At 42.4% G+C, this 15,236-nt stretch overlaps 1 protein-coding gene across 1 annotated transcript in view; it reads right to left on the bottom strand.

The window, feature by feature from the left end:
- The window catches only part of TFCP2 (transcription factor CP2), a 79,353-nt gene that overhangs the window by 10,774 nt on the left and 53,343 nt on the right, over window positions 1-15,236 (bottom strand). The window contains exons 9-13 of the mRNA XM_075851941.1: window positions 13,491-13,566; window positions 10,885-10,978; window positions 8,336-8,426; window positions 7,278-7,387; window positions 4,785-4,927 (exon numbers count right to left, since the gene is read on the bottom strand). Coding sequence (XP_075708056.1) covers window positions 4,785-4,927; window positions 7,278-7,387; window positions 8,336-8,426; window positions 10,885-10,978; window positions 13,491-13,566 — 514 coding nt within the window. The remainder of the gene's footprint in view (window positions 1-4,784; window positions 4,928-7,277; window positions 7,388-8,335; window positions 8,427-10,884; window positions 10,979-13,490; window positions 13,567-15,236) is intronic.

Below are 15,236 nucleotides of genomic sequence, written 5' to 3'. Positions count from 1 at the left end.
CCAAAGTGTTTATGATGTCCAAATACGGATCATCGTGGGTGCACACCGCTCCTGAGGACTGGGTGGTTTTAGTTTGACTAATAGGCAGTCGCGCACCATTAAAGTAAGTTCATGTTCCAAACAAAAAAGGCTCATCAGATTGTTCTCCGTAAAGCTTAACCCCTTAAGGACGCAGCCTTGTTTTGGCCTTAAGGCTCAGAGCCCATTTTTTAAATCTGACATATTTCACTTTATGTGGTAATAACGTCGGAATGCATAAACCTATCCAAGCGATTCTGAGATTGTTTTCTCGTGACACATTGGGCTTCATGTTCGTGGTAAAATTTGGTCGATATATTCAGTGTTTATTGGTGAAAAATTGCAAAATGTAGAGAAAATTTAGAAAAAATAGCATTTTTCAGAATTTAAATGCATCTGCTTGTAAAACAGACGGTTATACCACCCACAATAGTTACTAGTTCACATTTCCCATATGTCTACTTTAGATTGGCATCGTTTTTTGAAGATTTAATTTTTCTTGGACGTTACAAGGCTTAGAACATAAACAGCAATTTCTCTAATTTTTAAGAATATTTCAAAAGCCTTTTTTTAAGCTACCTGTTCGGTTCCGAAGTGGCTTTGAGGGGCCTATGTATTAGAAACCCCCATAAAACACCCCATTTTAAAAACTAGACCCCTCAAAGTATTCAAAACAGCATTTAGAAAGTTGTTTAACCCTTCAGGCATTTCACAGGAATTAAAGCAAAGTGGAGGTGAAATGTGCAAATTTCATTTTTCTTGCTGAATTTACATTTTATTTCAATTTTTTTTTCTGTAACACAGAAGGTTTTACCAGAGAAACACTACTAAATATGTATTGTCCAGATTCTGCAGTTTAGAAATGTCCCACATGTGGCTCTAGTGCGCTCGTGGACTAAAACACAAGCCCTAGACGCAAAGAAGCACCTAGTGCATTTTGAGGCCTCTTTTTTATTAGAATATATTTTAGGTAGCATGCCAGGTTTGAAGAGGTGTTGAGGTGCCAAAACAGTAGGAATCCCCCAATAGTGACCCCATTTTGGAAACTACACCCCTCAAGGAATTCATTTATGCTTGTTATTATCATTTTGACCGCAAAGTTTTTTCACAGCACCTATTTGAATTGGGCTGTGAAATTAAAAAAAAAAAAAATTTTCCCAATAAGATGTCATTTTTGATCAAAATTTCTTATTTTCACAGGGAACAAAATGCCCCATTTTGTTGCCCAATTTGTCCTCAGTGCGGCAATACCCCATTTGTGGTGATAAACTGCCGTTTGGGCCCATGGCAGGGCTCAGAAGGAAAGGACCACCATTTGGCCTACTGAAGCTTTTCTGGTGCTAAGTCATGTATGCAGAAGCCCCTGAGGTACCAGTACAGTTGAAACCCCCGAGAAGTGACCCCATTTTAAAAACTACACCCCTTAAGACATTCATCTAGAGGTGTAGTGAGCATTTTGACCCCACAGGTACTGTGTAAAAGATAATGCGCAGCAGATGGTGCAGAGTGAGATTTGCAATTTTCTATATATATATGCCATGTCAGTGTCCGATATAGTGTGCCCAGCATGTGCCACTGGAGATATACACCCCATAAGCTGTAATGTGGGTTCTCCCGGGTACGGCAATACCCTACATGTGGCTGTTATCTGCTGCCTGGGCACACGGCAGAGCTCAGAAGGGAAAGATGAGGGGGATAAACTGTGCGGAGTGCATCAGGGTAAATTAAAAATTAAGGGATGTATGATAAATTCGAAAACAATCTTTCATACAGAGCCCTGGTTTTTCGGGACACGTGTCGCATTGGTATGTTGTGTCCTTCCTTATCCCCCTCTTTGAGCAGACACTGCACCTCTTTTGACTTTTTCCCTTCTTTCGAGTTTGGGGAACTTCTCCTGGAAAGTGTTGCCCTGGTACGATGCGTGTGGCTCCGCTTCCATAAGTACTGGGTGCCCCCCATTCTTGGTCCCTAAAGATTAGGTTCTTGATAACCACCTCTTGAAATTCCAGGAAAGTTCCCCTCTGGTCTGCACATCGACGTAGAACATACGCATTGTACAATGCCATCTGTATGATGCGCACGGCCGGCTTCTTATACCACACCGCATGGCGCTGTAGGGCTTCAGGACTTGATCTGACAAGTCCACCACCCCCCCCCCCCCATGTACCTATTGCAGTCCAGGATGCAGTCTGGTTTGGGGGTCTCTGTACTGGTACCTCGTACAGGTACATGGGTACTGGTGTGACATCTCTTTTGTCTTGTACTTGACACACAATATGTTGCTGCTAGATTGTGCCCTGCTCTCACCCCTTCTGAGTGTTTGCCCTGCAGAGTCTTAGGGAGGTCTCTCCGATCTCTTCTAGCAGTGCCGCATGCTGCAGGACTTCTGGAAGCGAGGCACTTGGAGTGGGACGCTGGTATAAAAATTATCCAGGTAGAAGTGGTAACCCTGGTCCAGCAGTGGGTGTACCAAATCCCACACAATTTTTGCATTAATTCCCAGTAAGGGGGGGACGGGACGGGACAGGACATTCTGGGGGCTGAATACTGCGGTCCTTCCCTTCATATATCCTAAATTTGTAGGTATACCCTGATGCACTCAAACAGCTTATACATCTTCACACCATACCTTGCCCTCTTACTCGGCAGGTACTGGCGGAATTGAAGCCTCCCTTTAAAATGTACCAGGGACTCATCAATAGAAATACACGTCTCGGGGGTGTATGCTTGGGCAAACCGGGCACTGAAATGGTCTAATAGGGGTCTCAGTTTGTACAAACGGTCAAAACTGGGGTCATCTCTGGGTGGGCACTGCTCATCCGTATAATGTAAGAAGCGAAGTATTGCCTCATAATGCATCCTGGACATGGCCATACGGTACATCGGGGTGTGGTATAAGATGTCCGTGCTCTAATAGATTCTAATGGACGGCTTTTTCAGAAGCCCCATGTTCAAATGAAGTCCCCAGAACTTGTCCAACTCTGCTGCATCTACAGGGGTCCACCTGTGGGATTGGGCATAAAATGATGTGGGGTTCTTCGTAATATACTGTTGGGCATATAAATTAGTCTGGGAGACCATAAGATCTATAAAGTCATCAGTGAAGAAGAACTTGAAAAAGTCCATTTCACTGTGCCCTGCCGTATTAAATTTTATCCCTGAGCTGCCCGTGTACTCTGGGATTTGGGGCTCAAATGTCTGGTGTGGGGGTCCAAAAGGGGTCACTTCACTCGGGGGATTGAACTGCGGCAGGGTCATCTCGCTCAGGGGCTTCAACTGTGGTGGTGGTGGTCCTGGGGCGTCTCCTAGGGGGTTCCTTCTCTTCATCACTGGATGAGGAGGTGGATAAGTAAAACAGAGTCTCACCACCCGACGACTCTGTGTCGGAGGCAAGAAATTAATATGCCTCTTCGGCACTAAATGTCCGTTTGGACATGTTTGACTGCTTCCCTAAACCAGCCAAAAATATTGACGTTTTTATAGAACAAGTGGGCTTCCCTGACACTAAACCTAACTGGGGCGAGGGTTCCTAACACTAAACCTAACTAGATTTTATTTGAACTTCCCTGAGACTAAATCTAACTACGGCGACTATTCCTTGACACTAAACCTAACTAGATTATTCAGAGCTTCCCTAACACTAAACCTAACTACGGTGACGGGTACCTGACACTAAACCTATCTAGATTATTCCGAGCTTCCCTGACGCTAAACCTAACTACGGTGATGGATCCCTAACGCTAGATCTACCTACGGTGACGGATTCCGGACGCTAAACTCCCTGACGCTATACCTAACTACGCTTTTTGACGGTTCCCTGACACTAACCCTAATACTAACCTAACCAGTTAAGTTGTCAAAATTGGCTAAACTAACTTTTTTTTTATATATTTTTTTGTTTTATATGTTTTTTATAAAGAAAGAAAAGAAAAAAGAATCCCCAGGGACCAAAAAATTGGTCCTGAAGACTAAGAAGTGGTCAGTGATAGGTGATCACTGACCAAAAATGTGGGGGGAAACACAAGGAGGAAGGGTACAGGAATGGGTAGTGGATGGGAGAGGTGGGATGCTGAAAAAAGTTTTTTAGACTTTTTTTTAACTTTTCTTTGACTTTCTCTTCTCTCTCTCTTTCTCACAACCGCTCTGAACGCCTCGCTATCTCCAACAGAGGCGTTCAGGGCGGGAGCGGCAGAATGTAAGGTCAGAGAGAGGAAGTGAAGAGACCGATCGCCACTATTGGACAGTTACTCACTAACTGACCATTAGTGGCGATCGTGGAGGCGGGACCATCGCGTCAGGTCCCGTCGTATTGAGCTGTGATAGCCTGCTGTCGGAAACAGCAGCTGTCACAGCTCGTGCACGCGCCGATGGAAAATGGCGATTCATTTTCCCAGCGACGTACTATTTCGTCGCTGAGCGCGAATGTATTGGTTAGCGCGACGGAATAGTACGTCGCTGAGCGCGACGGGGTTAAGGTGCCCAAACACATTAGATGTATGAGCAGCCAACAATCTAATGTGTATGGCAGTCTCCCGATAGCCGATGTCCTTTTATTTTTCAAGGCGATAAACCGCTGCCATAGAAGTCGCTGCCATTCTCGATAATGCATGCACTCTTAGCCGAGCCAAGCGTGCATGTGTATGGGGGAGTGGGGAGAAACAGCTGTCTGAAATGTATGGCCAGCTTTATGGGATTGTTTGACGTGCACATAAATGGTAAAGTTACTGATAATCAGGTGATAAGCTCCTAGTGTGTGGGTGACTTACCTCATCACTTATAAGCACATGAATGCCTGTGGGTCCCTGTTTGTAAACCTGGTTAATTTGATGAGGAGAAATGTTGAAAAGTTGGGCAAGCTTTTCAGTTAATTCCAAAGACGTCAGCTCTTCCAGGTAGATGGCATGATATACTGTTGAGGAAAAGTATGGATCAAACTTTATACTGAAATGATTATACTAAATCAAATGCAAGACCGTATCCACTGCACATCCCCTTAACTAAACTTTCAATTATTTTTTTTGATATGTCATAGTGACATGTCAGACGTTTTGATCGGTGGGGGTGCGAGCACGGAGACCCCCACCAATTGCTAAAACGAAGTGGCAGAAGCGCTTGTGTGAGCACTGTGCTGCTTAGTTTCTGATCGGCTTTCTTCGCAGCGGTGTTTGGGATCAATAGAAAGTTTGAGCCCGTACACCACAAAGCCGATCAGAAACTAGGCAGCACAGCGTTCACCAGAGCGCTTTTGCCGCTTCGTTTTAGCGATCGGTGGGGGTCTCAGTGCCCGGAAACCCACCAATCAAAAAACTTCTGACATGTCACTAGGACATGTCAACATTTTTTGAAAGTTTAGTTACCCTTTAAGGACCAAGTCAATTGTGGCCTTAAATAAGCAAGAGAATTTTCACGAGAAACGATTAGTTTCTTTTTTTAAGAATATATTTTAATATTTATAATTTTCGGGGACAAATCGTCCTTGTTCACACAGCAGCAAATTTTCAGCGGTGGAACCAGCGTAAATTCCACTTGCAAAAACCTCTAATTGCTTTCAATGGGAAACCGCCTCGATAAAATAAAAAAAGTGATATGTCACTACTTTTGGGCGGAATACGGCGCAGAAAACGTTATTGGGCAGCCACACGCAGATTAGCCCAATTGGATCTGCGGCAGTTTTTTTACGATCAGGGATTTTCAACAAAATCAGAAATGGATTTTTCTGAATTAGTCATGTGAACATAGCCACAAGGTAGCTTTTAAAGCGTACCTAACTTTTCAGAGCAAGAGGTCATGCCTGTGTACATAAGGAATAACTATTTCTGGTCATTATAGCACTTGTATGTGTAATTTAGCCGTTTTCACCTCTGCAGGCTCTCTCTCTCTCTAATTCTCAGTTTTCTCTGAGCTAGTGTGTGGAGTCTAACAGCTATCATGTCTTCTATACACTGCACACAGAAAAGAGGAGAATCCTGCTCTCCTATCTTTATCACATATAATAGCTGCAGCAGCATGGAGTACATTATACAGCAATAGTGAGCAGTGTAGCTAAGAATCTAGTACTGGGGTAAGAAACCACTGCTGCACGTCTGTCTGTATCATTCTCAATCTGCTCCCCCCCTACCCTCTCCATAGAGTTGTATGGGCAGCGTGTCTGTCTTACTTACTCTGCTCCTGCTACCTCTTGTCCCCCCTCTACATAGACTTCTATGGGCAGGCTGTGAAGAGACACACCCACCTACTGCAGTCAGTCAATTCTGCTCTGTAACTCCAGACTGACTTTGGTTGACAACAGGGGGTGGAGCGCATATGAAAAACACCTAGTGGCAGTAACTTCACACAGAATTTAAGTGGCTGAAACAACTACCAGTAAGCTAATTACAAAGTTGATAGTTAAAATGTATATTATTAGATTAACATAGGTTGTTTGAAAGTAAGTGTCCATTTAATATACATCATTTTTATAAAATGGAGAATGCATAACAAAAATCTGCTATTAGTGCATCAAGGGTTAAATAGCTGGGATCGAAGATTTCTTCAATCCGGTTGTCAATCACAGCCACACTCCCGCTGTTGATCAGCAATGATGTACATGTAAGGAACAGAATTGACAGACTGTAACTACTGTTAATTTCAGCGTGTTAGTATTTTAACACAAGGTAAGGTGAACAGCTAGACAGGTTGTTAGGCTGGATTTACACGACATCAGCTCCGTGTGTCATCCCCGTATGATGCGTGGATGACATCAGCTCCGTGTGTCATCCCCGTATGATGCGTGGCTGCGTGATTTTCGCGCAGCCGCCATCATTATGACAGTCTGTATGTTTGTAAACAGAAAAGCACGTGGTGCTTTCCTGTTTTCAATCATAGTTTTGACTGCTATTGCGCGAATCACGCGCGTCACACGGAAGTGCTTCCGTGTGCTGCGCGCGATTTTCACGCACCCATTGACTTCAATGGGTGCGTGATGCGCGAACAACGCACAAATATAGGACATGTCGTGCGTTTCACGCAGCGGACATACGCTGCGTGAAAATCACGGACTGTCTGAACGGCCCCATAGACTAACATAGGTCCATGCGACGCGCGTGAAAGTCACGCGCGTTGCACGGACGTATTACACATTCGTGTAAATAAGCCCTAACTGCGAGGTGCTACCATGTAAACCGACAGCAGCACAGGCAGCTTTATTCTGCTCGGCTAATAATACTAACTGGATACTAGCGGTCATCACTGCACCATCATATACTTCATTTAGCAGTTACCATAAAAAGCACCATTTCCTTGCTCTCCATTTTCAGGTTTCTGCTGCTGATGATCTCTTAGCTGCTGTGACTCCTGGCAAACATAAATAGTGAGCCTTGGCCGTACCATCCTAGTGGGTAAAGAGAAAAACCAGAGGATTTAATGCTTGTGCCAAGTTATCACAAAATGGCAAACACTCATCCATAACCTCTGCCAGAAAATGTAGCTGTAGTCCTTGAGACCAGAACTCCAACAGAATGAATGTTAATGCGGTCATCGTTACAAAGTTTGAGCAAGTTTCACGCTTTTAGAAGAGGAACTGTTAAAGGGTTTTTCAGAACCTAAAACGTCGGTGGGCTTTCCTTGGGTTAGGCCATTAATATTTAATCAAAAAGGATCAGGCCACCAGCGATCAATAAAAACAAATCAGGCGTTTCTTGAGCGAAAACCCCCCCCCCCCCTTTCGGTGTTTAGCCAGACAAAGCAGCTTATCAATAAACTGGGCTGTGCCTGGCACTGCAGCTCAGCCCCAATCTTTCTGATTGGAAGGGGTAAATTACGGGCCGTAAATGTTTTAGCCCCGGGAAACTCCTCTAAAGAATATCATCTAAAATGGGAGAATGATTGCTCAAATTTTGTAATAATGGCATAAACCTTCATTCTGCCGATTAGTGGGGGTTCCAGGAGTCAGGCTCCCATCACACATTAGCCTATCCTAGGAACGTTTTCTCCTAGGAAACCCCTTCAAATCTGCACAGGGCAAAGAAAAGCACATCCTAATTCCGTAACAAAATCATTTTTTTTCCAACGGATTAAAACCATTCCTGCCTCAACTTGAGATATCAGCTTATCGGACACTACTTATATTAGGAGGGGAATACATGGTTTGTTGGCTCAGGGCCACAATATTGTACACTTTACGGACAGGAGATCTGTATTTTAATGTTATAGGCCAATGTCACATCTCAACAAACACCTTAAGAAATCATGAAGTGATAACCAGAAGAAAAAACACAAATGTACAAGAGTCATACACGGTGTCTGTAAACATGCGACAAAGCCGAGGACAGCAGCTCACCTCCCTTTTAGTGCATTGAAGAGCCGGATCCCATCAGCAGGTCCACAGATCTGAATAACATCATCCCTAGTTAGCTTTAATAAATCTGAACCTGAAACAAATGGAAAAGGTTATGTTGGCTTAGAGACATACATGATCCATCATCTACAAAGCCTATATCTATACAAAGAGAACCAAAAGTCCAGAAATAAATCAACCACCAGCATAGTTCTGGATTGTTTATGACACGTGCACATGGCTCCCACTACCGTCACTGGGAAACACACGGATAATCTAGTTAGGAGGCCGTAGGGAAGCCAAACTGTACTTACTAGATTTTTTTTATATATTTCAAGCATTCCACACAACAGATCCCATACCCGTGTTGCTTATATTTCTTTGGGTAATCCAATGACAACCCTTTTTTTTTTCCTTTTTATGTCTATGACCTGTCAATTAGAAGCCATGTGAATGGGAGGACAGGAAACAGACAAATGTGAGCGCTCAGATGTTTCCGATAGTACCATTCATTTAATGGCTATGCAACAGTCAAGCCAACAACTCGGACTTGAGGCACCTGTTTTTGGTAAAGATGTCATTGTCACATTTTAGAATTTGTCTTATTGACAGGTCATAAAAGTAACAAAAAGAATAAAATAAAAATCTGTCATGAGTCAATCCCTTTAAAATAAAAAATAAAAATTCATCTCCCACACCTAAAATCGTATTTATCTGGAGGTCTAACGATGTGGAGCTCTCTGCCCTTTGTATAAAAATACTACAAGTCACACAATCTGCATTGTGGGACCATTGATCATTTAGGCTATGCAAGGTGGGCACACATGGCCCAGGTAGACCAATAATTGGGCCATGTAGGAGGATGCAAATGAACGCTTCTGATGATCAGTAGCAGATATCATTGCTTAAATCATATACATCTGACAGATGTAAACAATCTTCCCTTACCGGCATAGCAGGGATTTCTAGCTCGGGGCAGATGTCTCAGACAATCCTTGTCTGAGAGAACATCTGCCCATGTTTAGCAAGCGTAACTTGGTAGAAAAAAATAATAATTTTCATTCTACATTGCACAAAACTAAATTCTCAAGCTAGGAAAACCGTATTGTACGTGGAGTAAAAAGTAGATCTTATTCTTCCTAGGCCTAGCTTTATTTTCTCTCTATAGTAGTGGCAATAAGGTCATGTAAGTATCTTCTCCTGAGACCTAAGTAAAATACAATTTCCTGTAATATGGCTAGAACATTATTCCTGCAGCACAATAATTATTAACTAGCCAACCGATGCCTGATGAGGGATTGTCACAAAAATATAATAAAAATAAAGTGCTGAGGTTTGTGAGGCTTAACACAGAAATATAACAAGAGAATATAAAGTCTAGAAGTGTAGAAAGAGATTTGGTTGGATTTGCTAAGCAGGTGTGTTCCAAAGTTGGATAGCTCTGTGATTATGTATACTTCTGAGTGAAAAAGAGGAGCACAAAAAAGCAGCTGTTTGGATATTATCGCTCCAAGATTTTCTCCAAGACCGCTACTTTGCGGCTGAAGTACGGAAACGACTCCAGATACACATCTTGAAAATGTACAAAGAGGATTCTCAAAAAAGGCCACCCTGCGGTAGAGATACCAAGGGTAACACTACTTAAGAGGGCACCAGCAGTTCTTAGAATATTGTCAAAAAACATTTTCGTACCGTTCTAAATTTTGAGCCCATTAGGTTAGCCACCATCACGGCTTTCCTTAGCCCTCAGCCCAGAAGATGTATTACTCTTTATGAGGACTATGTATGCGGTACTGTTAACACCCGAATTACTGACCGAACCTTGCATTATAAAACGTTCAGAGTAGAAACATACTTTAGAGGTCATTGGAAGGTGGAGGACACTGCAATATTTTGCAATATTCTGCTACCAGCAAGTTAACACTTTGCTGTGCCTTCCTGACCTCGTTTGAACCTTTCATCCATGTTCTTATATAACCAGGCAAAATGGTTTGCCCTTGCATTTGACAAACTGATCTGACAGCGCAAAAACACATTTAATGCCAATACATAGCCAAGGGCTCAAGATAAAGTCAGTGTGCCATCTTTATTACAGGTTTTAAGAGGTCTGGCATATATGGTAAATGATAACCTGAGTTCACACGAGAAAGAAGAAAATCAAACAAAAAAAAAAAAAGACAAAAACGAGTTGATATAAGACGCATAAAAATCCCCCATCTATTATAAAAGCCAATCAGCATCCGCTTACCATGCGCATTAAGTCTAGGTAAAACGAGGACTCTGGTCAGTGGTCATGTGTAGACTGGCAGGAGGCCACAACTAACAGGAGCCACTTCTGCTTACAGTAAAGAAATTCTAGTGTTTGAGGATCATTTATTTCAGAGTTTGCGTTTCCATCCAGAAGCAATACTTTTTCATGCTCAGCCGTTTTTCACCCATGTGGGAGAGAAGTATACACAAGTTTATGGAGCCGGGGAGGGAGAGAAAGTAGGTTGCAGGTCGAGGGAATGTGAAACAGCACTGCATTAACACTTTTCCTCCTAGGGAGTTACCTGAGAAATTTGTGAATAGCCGCGAGAATGCAGCAAATCTATTTCTATGTAGCCACTGTTGTGCCTCCTGAGGGGTTGATGTAGGCAAGAGGTTCTACAAGAGAAATGCATAAAGAGAGCTCCACAAAACTCCATTCTGTACATTATGTAACAAATCAGTGTCTCACTGAAAAGGGCATTTGCTCTTCTAGAAGACTGTGTTCAACCTGCAATGAGGTTCTTGTGTATGCCGTCACCACACCTTCACTGGTTCTCACTAAATGTTATATGCAAAATGTGTCCAATAACCCAAACTAATAGATAAACACATAAGTAAGCAAACCAAAGCCACTACAGCCCCAAAACAATGCACGTGTAAGCACAAATATGTGTTTGTGTATGTATGTATGTATGTATGTATGTATGTATGTATGTATGTATGGCGAGCTCAGGGAGGACAGAAACCTCCCGTGGAGCAGAAGGGAGCCATACATACACACATTATATATATATATATATATATATATATATATATATATATATATACACACACACACACACACATATACATGTGTGTGCCCGCTTCTCTGGACACATTCTGCCAAGCTGTGTATTCCACAGCCCTTCACGTGGCACATGACCGTTCACCGTTTCTGCTTACACGTGCACAGTGCTAGGGCACAGAGTGGCATTTTGCTCGCTGGATCAAAATGTTATTTGTCCACTAGGCCAGTATAAGAACCTCAATAAACCTGCCTCTAAAAAGGTATACACTACTTGTACATGCCATCAACTCTATATTTTCTTTATTCCACCAGGGTAGCATTGGTAAAAAAAAAAAAATGTAACCTTAATCCAAAGGAGCATTAATGTAACAAATATATCTGGATTGTAATCCTGCAATAGACGTTGCTTAGAAATGTATGAATCTCCAATTCATCAGTTTATACACTCCTCAGCATTGAAATTGCAACACCAAGAAGGACAAGCTGTAAAGTTATGCAAGTCGAGGAAGTAGCAGGTGTCGTTAAGATCTGCAAAAGAACACATTTTCAAGCAAAGATTTTTAGCCACCTGAAACCTCAAAAATCAGGTGTTGTGGGATGATTGTGCGATGCCTCCTGTTTGTCGATGTGCCTGTTATCACCACTTGTCGCAAACAGAGGGTCAGAATCCTTGAACTGAGAGACCTTGGTTTATCACTCCGGCAGATCGCAACGTGCCTAGCCCAAGATGTCATCACTGTTCAACATTCTGTGTCCTGGAGGTTGGGAGAACAACAACGAAAAGGAATGACAGCAAAAGGTGCGGAGAAGAAACCTCTGCACGGACAGATGGTCTGATTGCAAGAATGGTGCGCAGTGATCACATACCAAGCAATGAGGCAGCAACCAGCGTCGACACAAACCATCAGAAGGCGTTTGCACAACATTGGGCTACGAGCCAGACGTCCAGCTACAGGTGTTCAAACAAGATGAAAATGGGGGCTGGAATGGAGGTTTATCCAGCTTTTGATTCGGACACAAAGATAGCCAAAGATTGGTCATGAAGAGGCCTTCACAAGGGAACATCACACCCGTCCTACTCTGGGATTATGGCGTGGGGTGGCATAATGTAGCAGGACCCCTCTAGTCTTCATTTCAGGTACACTCACAGCTCGGGGTTACATTGATTTGGTCGTGGAACCAGTGGTATAGCCATTTCTCCAACGTGTCCCAGAAGCAGTTTTTCAAAAGGACAACGCCAGGCCACATGTTGCTTGTGCTACTGTGAGCAGCCTGCGTGGCAGAAACTTGCTACCATAGCCTTTAGCGTCTCCAGACTTTCCATCGAGCACATCTGGGATGTCATTTGTCGGCAATTGCAAAGGGAGCTGCCAGCAGCCAATCTTAATGATTTGCGTGCCTAAGTACATTCAGTGTGGCATAACGTTCCTCAGACAACCATTAATAACCTCACGCCTGCCAAGGCGTGTAAGTAAGTGCGTGTATCTCTGCACGTGGCACTCGTACTCTATACTAAATAAATCGAGATGTTTGGAATATTTTGTTTCCATTTTTTTATCATTAACATGTCCAATCGATCCGGTGATTTCCACAATTTCAAACCTTTTCATTCCTGGTGTTGCAATTTCACTGTTGAGTATATATTAGTTTTTTCCACAATAGCAACCTATTGGAGAAGGACTCAACCAAAAACATATTTGAAATAAAAGGACTAAAAAAAAAAAATATAACACAATGATTAATACAGAGCAGACAGTGCTTGGTCTACTCAGCTGGTAATACCTTTCATGTGTTAAAGAAAAAAAGAAAAAGAAAAAAAAAAAATCTGGTTTTTCTGCTTTTGCTCAAACATCAACAAGCCAGCAGTCATGCCTGTTTTAGAAGAGCAAAGGGAAACCATCCTTTCAATGCAAATCACAGCTTGGATTGTAATGGACTGTCACTCAACAATCTAACACTGTAATGGCATATACAGACCTATACAGTGGTGCCACTAGACAACATATACCTTTCATGGTATTACAGGTCACTTAATAAAAGTGAATGGCACCATATGTGCCGTGTAACAGAATGGCCATGTACACAATCTAAGGGCTAATCAAATAGAGGTGAAACACGTACCTGAACGGGCGTCATTGGAGAACTTACATCAATGATAGGGGCGGGTGGTTCAGGTTGATGGTTTGGAGAACCATTACTGGAAAACAAAGGAAGAAATTATCCTTACATGTCACACAAGCTACTGCAGAGCTTTTCTTACTTTAATGACCCCTATTGCCATGTCCGGCCAATAGGACCATCTACATAAAATCAATTGCATATAGCTGTGCCTCGAAGCATTTCAATATTCACAAGTGGAAAAAACGATCAGTGTCAAAGTACAAGCACTGTAGCTTCATTAGAGGGTATTTAATGACCAAAAACAATCCATACTAAAATTTCAGCAAGAAGGGACTAGCCATACATACAACTGTATACTTCTGCCTACACCATTGGGGTTGGAATTAAAATGGGCTGCAATTAAAATAAAAAGTAGTACGGTGAGGAAGAGCTACGTAGGGTGGGCACAGTGAATAATACTGTGAAGAAACGGTGGGGAGTATAAGGGTCCTAAATTGTGCATTGTGGATTTAGAGCGGTGGAAAAAAAAAAATGTGGTCATAGACATAGCTGACCCATTGTTGCCTCAATTCACCTATAAAACATACAGGTTGTTCTGTTAGAGCAGATAAATCCCTCACTTACAGATATTAGGGACTATTCACATGGACTTTGCAGAGGACTTCACCAATTTCAATAAATGGATCTTTTCCACAGAATGTACATGGAGATTATAAAGCCACATCTGCGCTCTGAAAATCTGCAACAATGCGTCAGTGTCCTTACAGTGTAAGTAGGGACTTTTAATAAATTAAAAATTAACATGTCTAAACTATCTAGCATCTTATTTTAATTTTAAAGTGGAATTTTCCTACTTACACAAAGTAGTAAGGCAACATAGGGAAGGTACTAGATGAAGGAAACTAATATACCAAAAGTAGCTCTATAATACACACACATACATACTAAAATAACAGCATTAAAGCGGCTCTGTCACCACATTATAAGTGCCCTATCTCCTACATAAGGAGATGGGCGCTGTAATGTAGGTGACAGTAATGCTTTTTATTTAAAAAAACGATCTTTTTTCACAGTTAGGAGCGATTTAAGTTTATGCTAATGAGCTTTCTTAATGCCCAAGTGGGCGTACTTTTACTTTCGACCAAGTGGGCGTTGTACAGAGGAGTGCATGACGCTGACCAATCAGCATCATGCACTCCTCTCCATTCATTTACACTGCACTAGCGATATAGATATATCGCAATGTGCAGCCTCATACACAAGCCCTAACATTACTAGTGTCCTGATAATGAATACACATGAAATCCAGCCTGGACGTCATGTGTACTCAGAATCCTGACACTTCTGAATCTTTTTTTGTGAGATTCCGGCAAGTGACACCAAATCTCGTTTAGCTCCGAGACCTCGTATCCGTTGCTGGAATCTCACAAAAAAGATTCAGAAGTGTCAGGATTCTGAGTACACATGACGTCCAGGCTGGATGGTCATGTGTATTCATTATCAGGACACTGTAGTAATGTTAGGGCTTGTGTATGAGGCTGCACATTGCGATATATCTATATCGCTAGTGCAGTGTAAATGAATGGAGAGGAGTGCATGATGCTGATTGGTCAGCGTCATGCACTCCTCTGTACAACGCCCACTTGGTCGAAAGTAAAAGTACGCCCACTTGGGCATTAAGAAAGCTCATTAGCATAAACTTAAATCGCTCCTAACTTTGTGAAAAAAGATCGTTTTTTTAAATAA

This window comes from Rhinoderma darwinii, chromosome 2, assembly GCF_050947455.1.
Source record: "Rhinoderma darwinii isolate aRhiDar2 chromosome 2, aRhiDar2.hap1, whole genome shotgun sequence".
Lineage (NCBI taxonomy): Eukaryota > Metazoa > Chordata > Amphibia > Anura > Rhinodermatidae > Rhinoderma > Rhinoderma darwinii.
This window is presented reverse-complemented; position numbering and strand designations above follow the sequence as displayed.